Genomic DNA, 13,241 nt, shown 5'->3' with positions numbered 1-13,241 from the left:
AAGAGCCTTTACCATTACAATACAACACTGTCATCTACAAACCACACTCTGAAACTTCTGAATTGAGAGGTTCGGTTATTTAAAGCACAGTTATAAATATGTCTTAGACTGCATTTGTAGCAGTGTTTTCAGGCCTGCCAGAAGTCTTAAAATCATCCAACCTAGTTATATTCTTTTGTAGTTCCTTTGCCCTTTCATAGAAAAATTTAAATCAGCTTGTCAATCTCTACAAAAACAAACCAAAACAACAAATATAAAGCAGCAGCAGCAGCAACTAAAATAAAATCCTCCAAGGACTTTAGGCCTGAGTTATCAGTTCAGAAAGATCCACGGGTAGAGCAGAGTTGTGCATTTAATTGAATTTTTAGTTTTTATACAATACAACGTAGTTTTAATTATACAACTCTTTTGCACACATTAAGAGGATATTTCTAAGTATTTTGATTTTCTTTTGATTTATTTTTTATAAGCATGCTATCACACTAGTATTTTAATGCTGATCTTTTATCCTATATATTTTCTTGATTCATTTAGTAGTTCTAGTACATTGTTTGGCCATCTTGAGATTGCCTCTCTAAACGAACTAGCTAAGACCTCTGGTCAAATGCCCAATACAAGTGCTGAATGATATAAAAAATCCCTGTCTTGCTCTGGCTCTGAAGGAGACGTTATTTAGTCTGTCTCCACTAGGCAAGGTGTTGGCTGTGCTTCTGTAACCATCACTACATTCAGGAAGTTCACGCTCAGTCCTAATTCAAGAATGAGAGGCATGACTCTACACCTTAGTGTATTTCTGAGAATGCTCACACACAGACGCTGTCTTTCAGTCAGTACATGTGGAGCAGCTCGTAATAGTTTTGAATGCCACACTAACTCTCCATTTTTGACTAAAAGTTTTCTGGTAGAATTATTTTCACAGGTTGCTGGGTACGATATATATGAGTTCATGTACAGATGATGCATGTGTTTATGATGGGTACTGATAAGAAGTTTCATTTCTTGAAGCTCCTAAAAGAAGTGCTCTATAGTCACAACTCATGACACCACGGGAGCTTTAACATGACTGTTTTGTACTTAGCAATATCCTGACTAGGATCTCTTTGAATGGTTCAATTTTTCTTTAGTTTAAATCCAAACCTCTCAATTCTAAATTAGTTGGACAAAGAAATATGTGCAATTTTTTTCTCTCTATGCTAAAACTAAGAGGTGCTTTTTAAGTCTTCACTGAGGCCATGTCTTCAATGCTCTGTAGGTAACAGGTGCTGAAACCGTCAGAGTTACCTGTGTGTATGTTGTGTTATATTTATAGTTGATAAACAATACAACCTCTTTCTTAGTATTCTCCCAGCTGGTGAAGGGGAGTGTTATAAAGTAGCAATACTGGCCCTTAAGTACTGTGTACAATTGAGGAAAATCACCTTTGTGCTCTCTGCATACCAACACACGAAGTAGAACTACTCAACTTAGTACCTGCTTATTCTATTTCCCTGATGTATGGGGGAAAGCTCAGAACATTGGCCTAGACTGAGGGTGGTTAAGAGAGAGTTACATTTTTAAATTTTTCTATGAAAAGCTAAACACGTGCAAACACAAATGAATCTAGAGAAATGCTTTAAGTATGGTTAAAATATAACTCAAATAACAGTGAAGGTCTCTGTGGTTTGCATGTTCCCTGAAGTTTATGAGCTTGAACCCTAACCTTGTTGCAACAGGGTTAAAAGAGGGGCTTTGAGAGGCTAACAGGCCTCATGAACAGATGAATGTTACTGCAACAGCAGGTTTGTTAAAAACCAAGCGCACCCCTCCCTTGTTTTCTCGCATCCTGTCTTTACATTTTACCCTTGGGAGCATGTGGCAAAAAGACCTTGCCACATGAGCCTTGACCTTGCACTTCCTAGCACTGAGAACCATGAGAAAATAAATTTTTGCTTACAAACTAGTCGTTTCCAGAATTCTGTTAAAACAACATAAAGTAAATTAACACAAGTATATGAAATGCATTCCCATAGTATGTGAAATTTAACCTTTAGTAAATGGTACTTAATTCAGCTTTGAATAAATATACTTTGTCAACATTATAAGACAAAAAAATCTATGCAGCATTTTTATAAAGCACAAGAGAGTTTTACTCATTTATTCACAAAACTCAACATTTAATAATTACACCCCTCACATATGTACACGGAGGGAATAGTAAGAAAAACATCTTATTAATTCTTCAGATGAACAATACAGAGAACGAACTTCTGTTTTCAAGTGTCCAGAGATTAATGATTGAAAACTAAACCAAAACATCAGCTCCAAGAATCACAGAGATCGCAGTTTTTGAAAATTGCTGACCTCTCTCTCTCTCTCTCTCTCTCTCTCCCTCCCTCCCTCCCTCCCTCCCTCCCTCCCTCCCTCTCTCTCTCTCTCTCTCTCTCTCTCTCTGTTCACCCCTCTGTGTTTGTGTGTGATTGAGTGTGAGTGACTAAACATGTCTGTTGGAGAAACACTCAAATCAAACCATAACAGTTTAAATGTTAAATGGCATACAAACAGTGAGCCCATATTATTAATGAACACTTTGACCAAGTTCTTCCTCTTAGGATGCTAAAGAGTTAAAGTTTATCTATTATCCTTCATAAAATGATAACTGAAATATTGTGAGCTCAGGTGATATCAGCACTGAACATAAGCATCTTGCATTTTACAGTGAATTCATTAATTGCATCTGATATTCACTGATTATATCTGATACTCCTTTCAAAAGGTTATAGGACTTTAGGTAGGGAAAAGATTATGAATTTCAAAGGATTACTCACAGCCCATATTTTTAAGATGTTTTTCCTATATACCTCCTCTTCCATCCATATTTTAATAATTTAAATTCTAATTATTATTGCCAAGATATTATAGGCAATTTTACATTTCATTAACCTTGCTTTGTTTTAATAGTAAGGATTCTTTGTTAGATTCTTTTAAATGATCCAGTGTATAATTCCCAGTTGTCCTGGGTGTGCTTTAGTTAAGCTGCACATTCATCAGCTAGTCATTCCTGTTAATTGTAGTTGACACACACATGCTTTCTCAGGCTCTGATTGATGGACTGTATTCACGGGTATAGCTGTTAAGGACAAACATTTATAACAATTTCTACTTGGAGGTTTTTATTTCCATTCCTACCAGGACAAATAAATGGACAGCCCAACAGCCAAGCTAAGTGAGAGTGAGGACAAATGAGGCCACACATTTGAAGGACCGAATTTGTATGTAGCACACAGTGAGAACTCACGTAGCAGATAAACAAAGGAATGTGCTTTTACTCTAAGAACTGAATGGTCATTACATACTGGCCTTTGGAAACCAGCAATAACATTTTGAATTTGCACAAGAAAAATCTCTAAATTGAAAAATGACCCAAGCTCCAGATGGGAACCAGGGAATTCTGAGTATGTATAATATGTAAGAACATAAATGGAGCCTTTCATCCTGACTGTATATCAGCAGCTTTATAAAAGTCATATACTTTATTTTCGACCTTCAGAGAAACAGGTGTTACCACATTTTAGATCATTCTCTAAAATAAAGCCAGGGTGTGATTACGTTAAATGCTTAGAATAAAAGCATTTTCCCGTGGAAGAGCTGATATGTGATCTTGGCATAAATAACGTATGTGCCATATCTGACTAGGCACTCTGAAAACAGCCATAAGAAACACATGGCCAGTGAGCTCAGGGGGAAGGAAAGGGCTGATGAGCAGGGGGAAAGCGTCTACTGTACAAGCCTAGTGAAAAGAGAAGAGAGTGTGCTCAGGCCGTCTTCCCACCAACCTTGGACTGTAGGGGAACATTATAAATACAGACCACATCAACCTATCCAAACCATCCCACAAGCTATGAGCTTCCTTTAATCACTTCTCTCCTGTCTTTTCCACACTAGCAATTTCAACAATCTACTCACTACTCTTCATCTCTTCATAAATACTTGTAATTTCTAATACACGCCAGGGCACTATTCCAGGTTGCAGAGATGTGGTAGGCTATACACATCTAAGACAGCAAATAAAACCTATGTTTAAGGAATGAATTTTAGGGTGGAGACCTGTAATTTGGTGACAAAGAAGATAACTGGACAGTCTGGACACATGGGGAAGGGCTTAGGCCGCACCCTGGATGAAATGACAGACTCTGGAGATCCTCCATGGAGGGCCTCACCCTCCCTGAGGAACAGTGTGGGGATTGGGTGGGGAGCTGGGGGCTGGGGACTGGTGGAGGGGTAAGGGAGGAGGGGAGAGAGAAGGGAGCTGGGATTGACATGTGAAGCAAGCATGTTTCTAATTTAAATAAAAACATATTAAAAAAGGAAGATAACTGAAGATGATGCCATGCAGGTGGCTGTTCAGGAAAATGTCTGTGTATCTAAGTTAACTCCAGAAGTCACAGAGAGGCAAACACATGAAGATGTGGGTGAAGAGATGGCCCCATGTACTGGAAGCTGGCCTTAGAGTTTCCACTCACCTAAAACCCTCCCAGCTTGCTCTGTGAAGAGTTCAGGGTACCTTTGAGCCTCTATAACTGGGTATTTCACAGGTCCAGTGTAACCCAAAGCAAAAACACTCTCATCACATCAAACACAGGCCTCCTGCACTGTACTCCTGGGCAAGCTGGCCTCTATTACATGACAACCATTTAGCGAAGCCAGAAACCAGGCTGTCCTTGTTGTGTTTTTCCCCTTCTCTCATCACAATCTTCCTGATCTAATTTCTAATGATACTTTCTAATGTGCTCCTGTCTTCCACTCTCACAGCGACATCATCCTTAAAAGATGCCTGAAGGCGGTCTGGTTCCATGCTGAGCCCTTCAATCTGTGCTCACACTGCACACAATGACTAATCCTCAGCACCAGAGCACCAAGAGTTCCCTCATGACAGGACCCTGTGTTGCTGCAGTCTGTGGAACAGACCCAGTAGCTGTGGGATGACTGAAAAGGCATCCTAAGCGGCACACCTTCTTGCCCCAGGCCTGCAGGCCTTTGCACTATATCATAACCATTGTCCACACGCTCCTGCTTGATCTTCAGGACAAAGTCTGCTAGGCAAGAAGTTATCTACTGAGCTCTATCTCCAGTCCTAATCCCTAGAGTTATTCTCCCCCAGTCTAAATGTCTTTTAACTGTGCCTCAGGTCAAATTTAAGATGACATTCTCTCCCCACTAGCATGGTTCTTTCAGCCTTAAACATGTTGTCAAGATAAAAACCATTTTAGAATGAAGGTCATCTTGGAGCACTGTAGCTTAACTTACAATAGCAGATATTACCCTCATCCATGCTCTATGCTTTTAAATGATCAATATTTTCATCCTGAAAACTATCTTTAGAGTTGTCAATACTAAAATCACCTTCAACTAGGATTGTAATATTTCTTCCTGTATTTAATGAAGCTTGTATGGAGCAACAAGTTCTTAGTGAGAGTTTCTGATTTAATTGTTTTAAAAAGTGATCAGTATTTTATTTTCAATTCCTCTGAATATAAAGCAAAACCTAAACTACTACTGGAAAAGGAAACTTCTAAAAGCTTTACACCTTTGATATGAGCAAATTTTTAAGCATCATTCTTTTCTGACAATAATTATAATCTAATTAAAACACTAGAAGTTCAACTCCCTTAGTGTCATTGACAGTAAAAATTTCTTCTTGTTTTCTGATACCCACAGAGTCCATAAGAGGGCAGTATTGCCTGTAATTGGAGTTACAGATGGTTGTGAACCATCACATGGGTGCTGGAAATTGAATATGGGTCCTCCGGAAGAGCAGTCTGTCCTCTGAACCTCTGAGCTATCTGTTTCCCTATTACCAATTCTTATAACTTCCTTCATCTTTTTACACTGCATAAGCATAAAACTTAAGTTTCAGAACTGTATTATAATGAAAACACTGTCCATTGATATCGAAAGGTGAAAAGTACAAAGACACTATACAAACATCTCTCAGGATACAGGATACAGTATAGTGATGAAAGAAGGGAGACCAGGACTAAAACTCTGTTTTGATGCCACATATAAACTACTTTTGAGGGTCATTATTTCTTGAAGAAAAGTCAAGTTCATACACAATAGGCATTACTACTGTATTAATCTACGTAAAACTTGTTCCAAAAGCAAACATCACACCAAATATTTAGTAATTATTTTCAATAGAATGTACTACGTCAAACAGGCAATTCAACTGGTAATGACTGCATGCCTTGGGTTGATAGAAACTACACTATCAAAGGGTGACAGTTCTAGCAATCTTAATGTGTACAGCACCCACAAAGTCTGCAAATATCATAGTAAACAACCACGCATGGCAGTGATAAATACAACAGTTTCAAACATGACACTACCTATGGCACCATTGACTATGGTAACACAGTCCTAACTATGGCTGTTACGCCTTCTATATTGAATCCCTTACACTTCCAGTCAGGTGTCAATTGCCTGATAGGATCAGACGAAGCCACATCCCCCGAACTGATGAGGGACTCAAGCATAAACACCGAGCTTAGCCTGAAAACAGATGGGGTGGCAGATGGGACTGCAGTCTGGATTCACTTGATATGTCTAACACAACTTCCCTCATCAGAAAGATGTGGCTCAAATCTCACAAAACATCATAAGTTTAACATTATTTCATATGCATTTTCTCTCACAAAACTAAATCTAAAATTTTTTCATTTAAAATTTGAAGTACCTACATGTTGAATTATTTGATTCAAAACTATTTTCTTACAATTTTTAGAACAGATGGTATGAAAAAGCAATTGCCCAGTGGAATCAAATGCACACTGTCCAGTTGCCCAAAAAGTGTGAAATTAATTACCTTCCTTCATTGATGAGTTCAATAAATGCAAGGCCTGCATTCTTTTGGATAGAATTCTGCCATTCCTAAAGGGATAAACCAGAGCAAATGTAAGAAAAATGAACATACAGGTGAAATATTAACTATCTAAGGACCCTGTTGACACTGTTAGTGACCACCGTGATACTTTGTTTTCAAATGTCTTTGCAAGGTTTTACGACAAGAGACATTTCAGAAGAAAGAAAAAAAATTAATGACCCTGATTCACATAGTTTAGAAAGTGGCTTTTGGTTCCCAGATAATTGAAGTTTGGGGAAAATAAGACAATAAATAAGGAGGCCGCACCAAGCTTCCTTCCAGGAAAGAACAAATGACCACTGGAGGCCTGAACCTATGCACAAGAAAGAGTTATTTTATACTATTGAAAATTTTAGTCATTTAACACAGAGTTTTCATTATAACTGGAAGGAAAATTAGAAATGCCTTTATGCATCTATGTGTATGCATATACCTTTATGCTTTTATTCCTTTATGCATCTGTGCATTTATACATCTATATTCTTATGTATATGTGCACTTATATATCTATATGCTTATGTGCATATATGTTTATGCATCTGTGCCTTCATACATCTATGCCCTTATAATCTATGCCTTTGTGTCTGTACCTTTGTGCATCTGTGTCTTTATGAACAGATACCTTTATGCATTTCTAGCTGTATACATCTTTGCCTTTATGTACCTACGCCTTTATGCATTTGTAACTTTATGCAATCTATACTTTTAAGTATCTATACCTTTATGTTGCTACATATTTAGGGAATCTATACTTTTATGCATTTGTACCTTTACAATCCATATCTTTAGGCTGCCTTGGGAATAAGTTGCTATATTCAGACTCATAGTAAAAAAGACTGAAATAGCAGAAAGCTACAATTTCATTACCTTCAAATACGTAACACAATACTTAATATTAAAAATATTACTCTAATCTCTCTTTACTAACTGGGTATTAGTCAAATTTGCCATACGCTTGAGTCTGGTGAACCCAACAGGGTCACAATTGCGAACAACAACAATTTTCATGCAATGCTTTGAGTTTGGAAAAATGCTGCTTATTTTGTACACTTCCCATGGAAAATTGGCAATATAATTTGCATATATAGTTTCAGCTTTGGACTAATTCAAGGAACTTCAGCGTTCTTAAAAATGTGTAGCTGGCAAGTAAGTTTTTTACTGAAAACTATATTCCTTTCAGTAGTTCTATAAATATTTCTCTAGTTCCATTAATACACACACAAATATAATCTCTGTCAATTACTCATCTACGAATCCCATTTCATGACTTATGTTTTTGGGGTTTTTTTGCAAATGGAAAACCACTATTTATGTAGTATTTTTACAGCTTAACTGATATGGTGGCATGAATGTTTATTTATTATAATAAAATACCATTTATTAGCTTCTAACATTCAAGTTTGGACTCAAATTGCTATCAAGTACAAAAGTAAGCTAATGTAAGTCTTTTATGAATGATTATGATAGTTATAATTGAAAAGTCTCTACACACCAATAAGCCTGTCTACCGATGCAGCAATCCAAATCATATCAAATCACACCAAATTAGAAAAAGCCCATGTTTAATGGATATAGTACTCCTGGATGGCTTTATAGAGAGGAGACAGGAAAGGGAGATGGGAAAAACTGAGTATGTTCTCTGGAAAACAGTTTAAATACCCTGTGGGAGTGGTCTTGTGCATCTCTGGGGGAGGGGTCATCATTGGCAGGCTTTCTGAGATATAGCAGGGTTTGGAGGGACATAGGGAAGGGAGCTTGAGTGAAACTTTCACCATAACAATAATTAATGATGATATAAATTATTAACTATTAATCATTCAGCATTATTTAGCTCATTCTAAAGAAACTCATATTTTTCTTTACATAGGACATGCTGGTTACCCAGAGGTATTCAATTGCTTTCTAAACATGAATCGAAGCTCACAAAAAAGTTTTCTTGCTAACTACAACCTTTTTCTTCCCTATAGATCATATTACCATTTAGAGCTTTGTGTTTGTGCTGAGACTAAAGTATTGAAGCAAATCAATAAATGATTATTGCAAGGAAAACCATGAGTCTACACATTATGCGCCAAGAGAATCAGTAACTGGGAAAAGACTTGGGGACAGCACAGAGCCACTGGGCTGCTGCCATCAAGCACTTTGAAAAGGCTGCTCCATTTCCCAGAACTCCTCTCAATTTCACCTTTATTAACAATCACAGGGACCTTCTTTTCTTAAATTTTAAGGAAGTGTCATACTACTATCCTTTAAAATGTTGATCTTAAATACATTTATTGCAAATCAAGATTCCACAAAAGATGTTAGCTTTTCAGGACTATTTGGCATTTACTATAGTAACAATTCACTATGAGGAAGAGTGTTAGAGACAACTTCTTAAACCTATGGTTCTGCTGATATGCTACAACTCTTCAAGCACTATAAACTCCTGAAACACAGAACTCACAGACATTCTATAGGACACACCCAAATACTCCAAGGCACAAGATGAGCAGAGTAAATGCTTTGAAAACCATTTTGACCAAACTAACAGTATCTGTAATCTCCCTTTAGGACAGATGATAGTTTTATAACCTTTGATACAGAGATAGTAGGAAAAAGTCAGAGCTAAGGTAAGGATGTTGGTGTTTAAATACAAGTAAGCCAACGGATAATAGAGGCATGAGACTTTTTTATTTTAACTTGGATCTTAGGCAAGTGTGCTATAATTTTTTTGAAGAGACAATCAGGATGTGGCCTGCTCTACATTATTCTGTATTATGTGAAATGTATACTTTTTCAGGCTGTATCCTGACCCAAGAGACCCCAGTGTAACATAAACTTACAAGTTGAGGAGCAGCATGACTGCATCCTGCTGGGTACATAGACATCCCATGTCACACCTTTATCTTTATGGGAAACGTTCAATTTCAAGGTGAAACGCTTGCAGAGGTCTACTAAGTTTTCAAACCAGCTATGTCACCATTTTTAACTGTTCTTTATGGATGCATAAAATTTCCTTAAGATGAGGGTCTTTCTCAGGGAATTGGATCGTGTGTGAAGACTCTTTGAAATGGAATACTTTGAAGACAAATAAGTTCCAGAAGGATGACGATGAAATCCCTGTGTTCTCTTATGTCAGCTGGATGACCGGTGACAGCTCAGGCCCAGAACATCATTCTCTCCATCAGTTTCTCCTCATCTATGTCAGCTCAAACACACTGCTCATTCCTCCTTCTTTGTATAAAATTAAAAATCTCAACTTAATATCCTTAGATATTTAATCCATCTTTTAAAAATATGGCAAATATTAGCAGAAAACCAAGATGGTAATAATAGATTTAAAGTCTTCTGGAAATTGAAAATTGATTTTCTATTTTCCTGTATCCTTAAGGTCTACTTAACATTAGCTATCACCAAAAGTGATGGTAGACCTTGCAATCTTCAAAGTAAATGCTCATTGTAACCGATATGATGGTGACATGCTGAAAACCCAAGCAATAAGCTAGTGGCGCTAAGAACAAGAAGTGGAGTGAAGGCTCCTGTGAAAAATACAAAGTAGCGAGCACACATTTTCTGACTGTAAAAGTGCACTGGTTAGTTTTTATTGCCAACCCGACACAGATGAAAGGGAACGGGGAAGAGGGAAGCTAAACTGAAATTGTCAGGGTCCCACTGCCTATGGCACGCCTGTGGCCTGTCTTAAATGCTGGTGGGTGAGGCAGGCCCCGCCTGCTGTGGGCAATGCTACACGAGGCAAGTGGCCCTGAAATGAGGCAGAGAAAGCAAGCCAACGGACAGTGTCCTTCCTCCCACGGCTCTGCCCGGAACCCCTGCCTGAGTCCCTGTCCTGACTTCCTTCACGATGCGCTGTGACCTGGAAGCAGAAGCCGAAATACATCCCTTTCACCCATACATACTGCTTTTGATCATAGCGTTTATCATAGAAAATGAAAGACACAGAGAGAGACAGAGAGGAGGGAAGGAAGGAGGAAAAAGGGGAGGGAGGGAGGGAGGGAGGGAGGGAGGGAGGGAGGGAGGGAGGGAGAGAGAAGAAAGGAATGAATGAAGGAAGGAAGGAAGGAAGGAAGGAAGGAAGGAAGGAAGGAAGGAAGGAAGCAAGCAAGCCATAAAGCCATCTAGAACAGAAAGACAAGAGAATGGGTATCTGAGTATATGTAGAAAACATTTTAAGTAGTCTTCCTCTTTTGCCTCTTCATGGCTTACTTCCATGCATGCTGTACTAAAAGGTTATGGGAAAGACAGTGAAAGAAACAACAAAAAAACCACTGATTAGTTTAAGGAGATTACTAATATAAAGGATCATCATGTAAAAACAAGTAGGCAATATAAAGATACCAATGTTGAGGGGTGCTCAAGTCCCTCATATAAAATGCTGCATTATTTATATGCAAGTACATCCTATTACAATAAAAATAATCACTAGATTTGTAGTACTTAGATGATAACATAAATGCTATACAGATATACTGCATTTCTTAAAGAATGACAACAAAAATTCTTAAAGAATGTAACTCAAAGTTTAAACATGTTCAACATAGATGCACATACGTATTAAAGGAAAAATCTATTAAGAGGATATATATTATAGTTCTAGACATTTACCCACAAAACAAAAGGACATCCAATTTCATAAAAGAAGCACTATCTAAAAGTTACACATCCATAATGGCCTCCTTTTCCTTCCCTTGACTGTCACATTCTTTTCTATTAGAGTGAGCAGCCACATCTTTTTAGATAAACCAATTCATGTGCACAAAGAGAGGAAGCTTAGGAAAAGGATGGATTGCTAAACAATTAAGAAAAAAATAACTAAAATTGTGTAAACCTCATTTGCAAAATAACCAGGAAGATGTGAAATACTCTACATAACCCAGTAAATATACTGATTTATTTTATAAATATGATTATTAATCATAATCATCAGTATGCTTGTGCCATGGAATGCATGTGGTCTCAAAAGCAGTCACATGACTCACTGCGGTGCCTATTAACACATCAAAGCAGATGTTGGCTGCTGGGTTCTCCGAGCATCCCTCAGTGCCTACCTGGTACAGGTCCTCTTGGCTGGCATACCCCCCCCCCCGAACTCTGCAGACCAGGGGCTGGGCTGCCCTTCCCTATGTGACCCAGCCATTTTGACTGTGCTGGCTCCTTTTTTTGGCCTCTTGGGACACTTTTCCTCTTGGTTATTGCTCTCTCTCTCTCCTCACATGGCCTGATTCATGTTGCAGGAATATCCACTCTGACTCTTCCAAACACCTCTGGCTATGCTCTCACTCACTTTTACTCTGCTTTTCCTGTTACCTACAATAGCCCTTCTCCTCAGTCACATCCAGGAGCAGTAATATCCTCTCTTTTTATTTCTTTTTTTTTTCATTTAGAAGTGAGGTGACAGTTTTAGGGTTTTGGTTCTCTCATTTTATCATGGTTATGGGGCCAAACTCTGGCTATCCAGCTTGCAGATTAAGCACTTCTACCTGTGGAACCATCTAACTGATCCAAGTTATTTAATTTTTGATGTGTAATAAACAAGGTTGTCCCCAGGCCTGAGGACAGGCATAAGAGGACAGACAAACAGCTCTGTTTGGACTGTCTCCAAGAGCTGTCTCCTTCCTTCTATTATAGCAGGGAAAGCCTACCAGCTTCAGGGTCCATGTCCATTCATCTTCAAAGTCACACACGCTTGTTGCTTGATTGTATCAATTAAAAATCTCAGGCCATGTGCATGTATTTTGTGTATGTATTTCTTCTAATTCTTCCTCATTGATTTAAAATTCAGATGTGTAATTTGCAATGTCCCAGATAAGCCCATCTTTCCAGTGGAGTGCAAGGAAGCATGTCGTAGTGCCTAAGCCCTGACTCACATGTGACAGAATTTCACTATGACAATTGGGATCTAAAGGTATTTCCAAAGGCCTGGAGAAAAACGCAGGGTCCATTTCCGGTTTTCTCATATTTATCATCTTACTAAACAACCGCAAGCCCTTACAGCACTGAGTACATATGAATAAAGACATTGATCAGGCCTCTGCATCAGTCTCAGCCTTGCCCTAGAGCCTCATCTTGGCTTTATTACATCTACAAGAAAATCAGTTTCTTTTGTAGCATCTGACTAAACTGTACCAAATTGGAGAAAAAGTTTTTAAAAGTTAAATGTTCAAAGGCCTCATCACTTGAAAGGAGAAGGATTTTCCTTAGTTGTGGCTCCTTTGTGAGTGCTGTTTTTAAACTCTTGGGTCAGACCCTGACCACACCAGTGAAGTCACCAAATCCTTTTCGTTAAGTATATGAAGTATTTAAAAAAGAACAAAGTCATACAAACCACAAAATAATTCATGCT

At 38.2% G+C, this 13,241-nt stretch overlaps 1 protein-coding gene across 3 annotated transcripts in view; it reads right to left on the bottom strand.

Annotated features, from left to right (window-relative positions):
- The window catches only part of Nbea (neurobeachin), a 485,089-nt gene that overhangs the window by 241,250 nt on the left and 230,598 nt on the right, over window positions 1-13,241 (bottom strand). For all 3 annotated transcript variants that reach the window (XM_040754403.1, XM_040754404.1, XM_040754405.1), the window contains one exon: window positions 6,842-6,906. In XM_040754403.1, the coding sequence (XP_040610337.1) occupies window positions 6,842-6,906 (65 nt within the window). The remainder of the gene's footprint in view (window positions 1-6,841; window positions 6,907-13,241) is intronic.

Source organism: Mesocricetus auratus, unplaced genomic scaffold (genome assembly GCF_017639785.1).
Source record: "Mesocricetus auratus isolate SY011 unplaced genomic scaffold, BCM_Maur_2.0 Super-Scaffold_100011, whole genome shotgun sequence".
Classification (NCBI taxonomy): Eukaryota; Metazoa; Chordata; class Mammalia; order Rodentia; family Cricetidae; genus Mesocricetus; species Mesocricetus auratus.
This window is presented reverse-complemented; position numbering and strand designations above follow the sequence as displayed.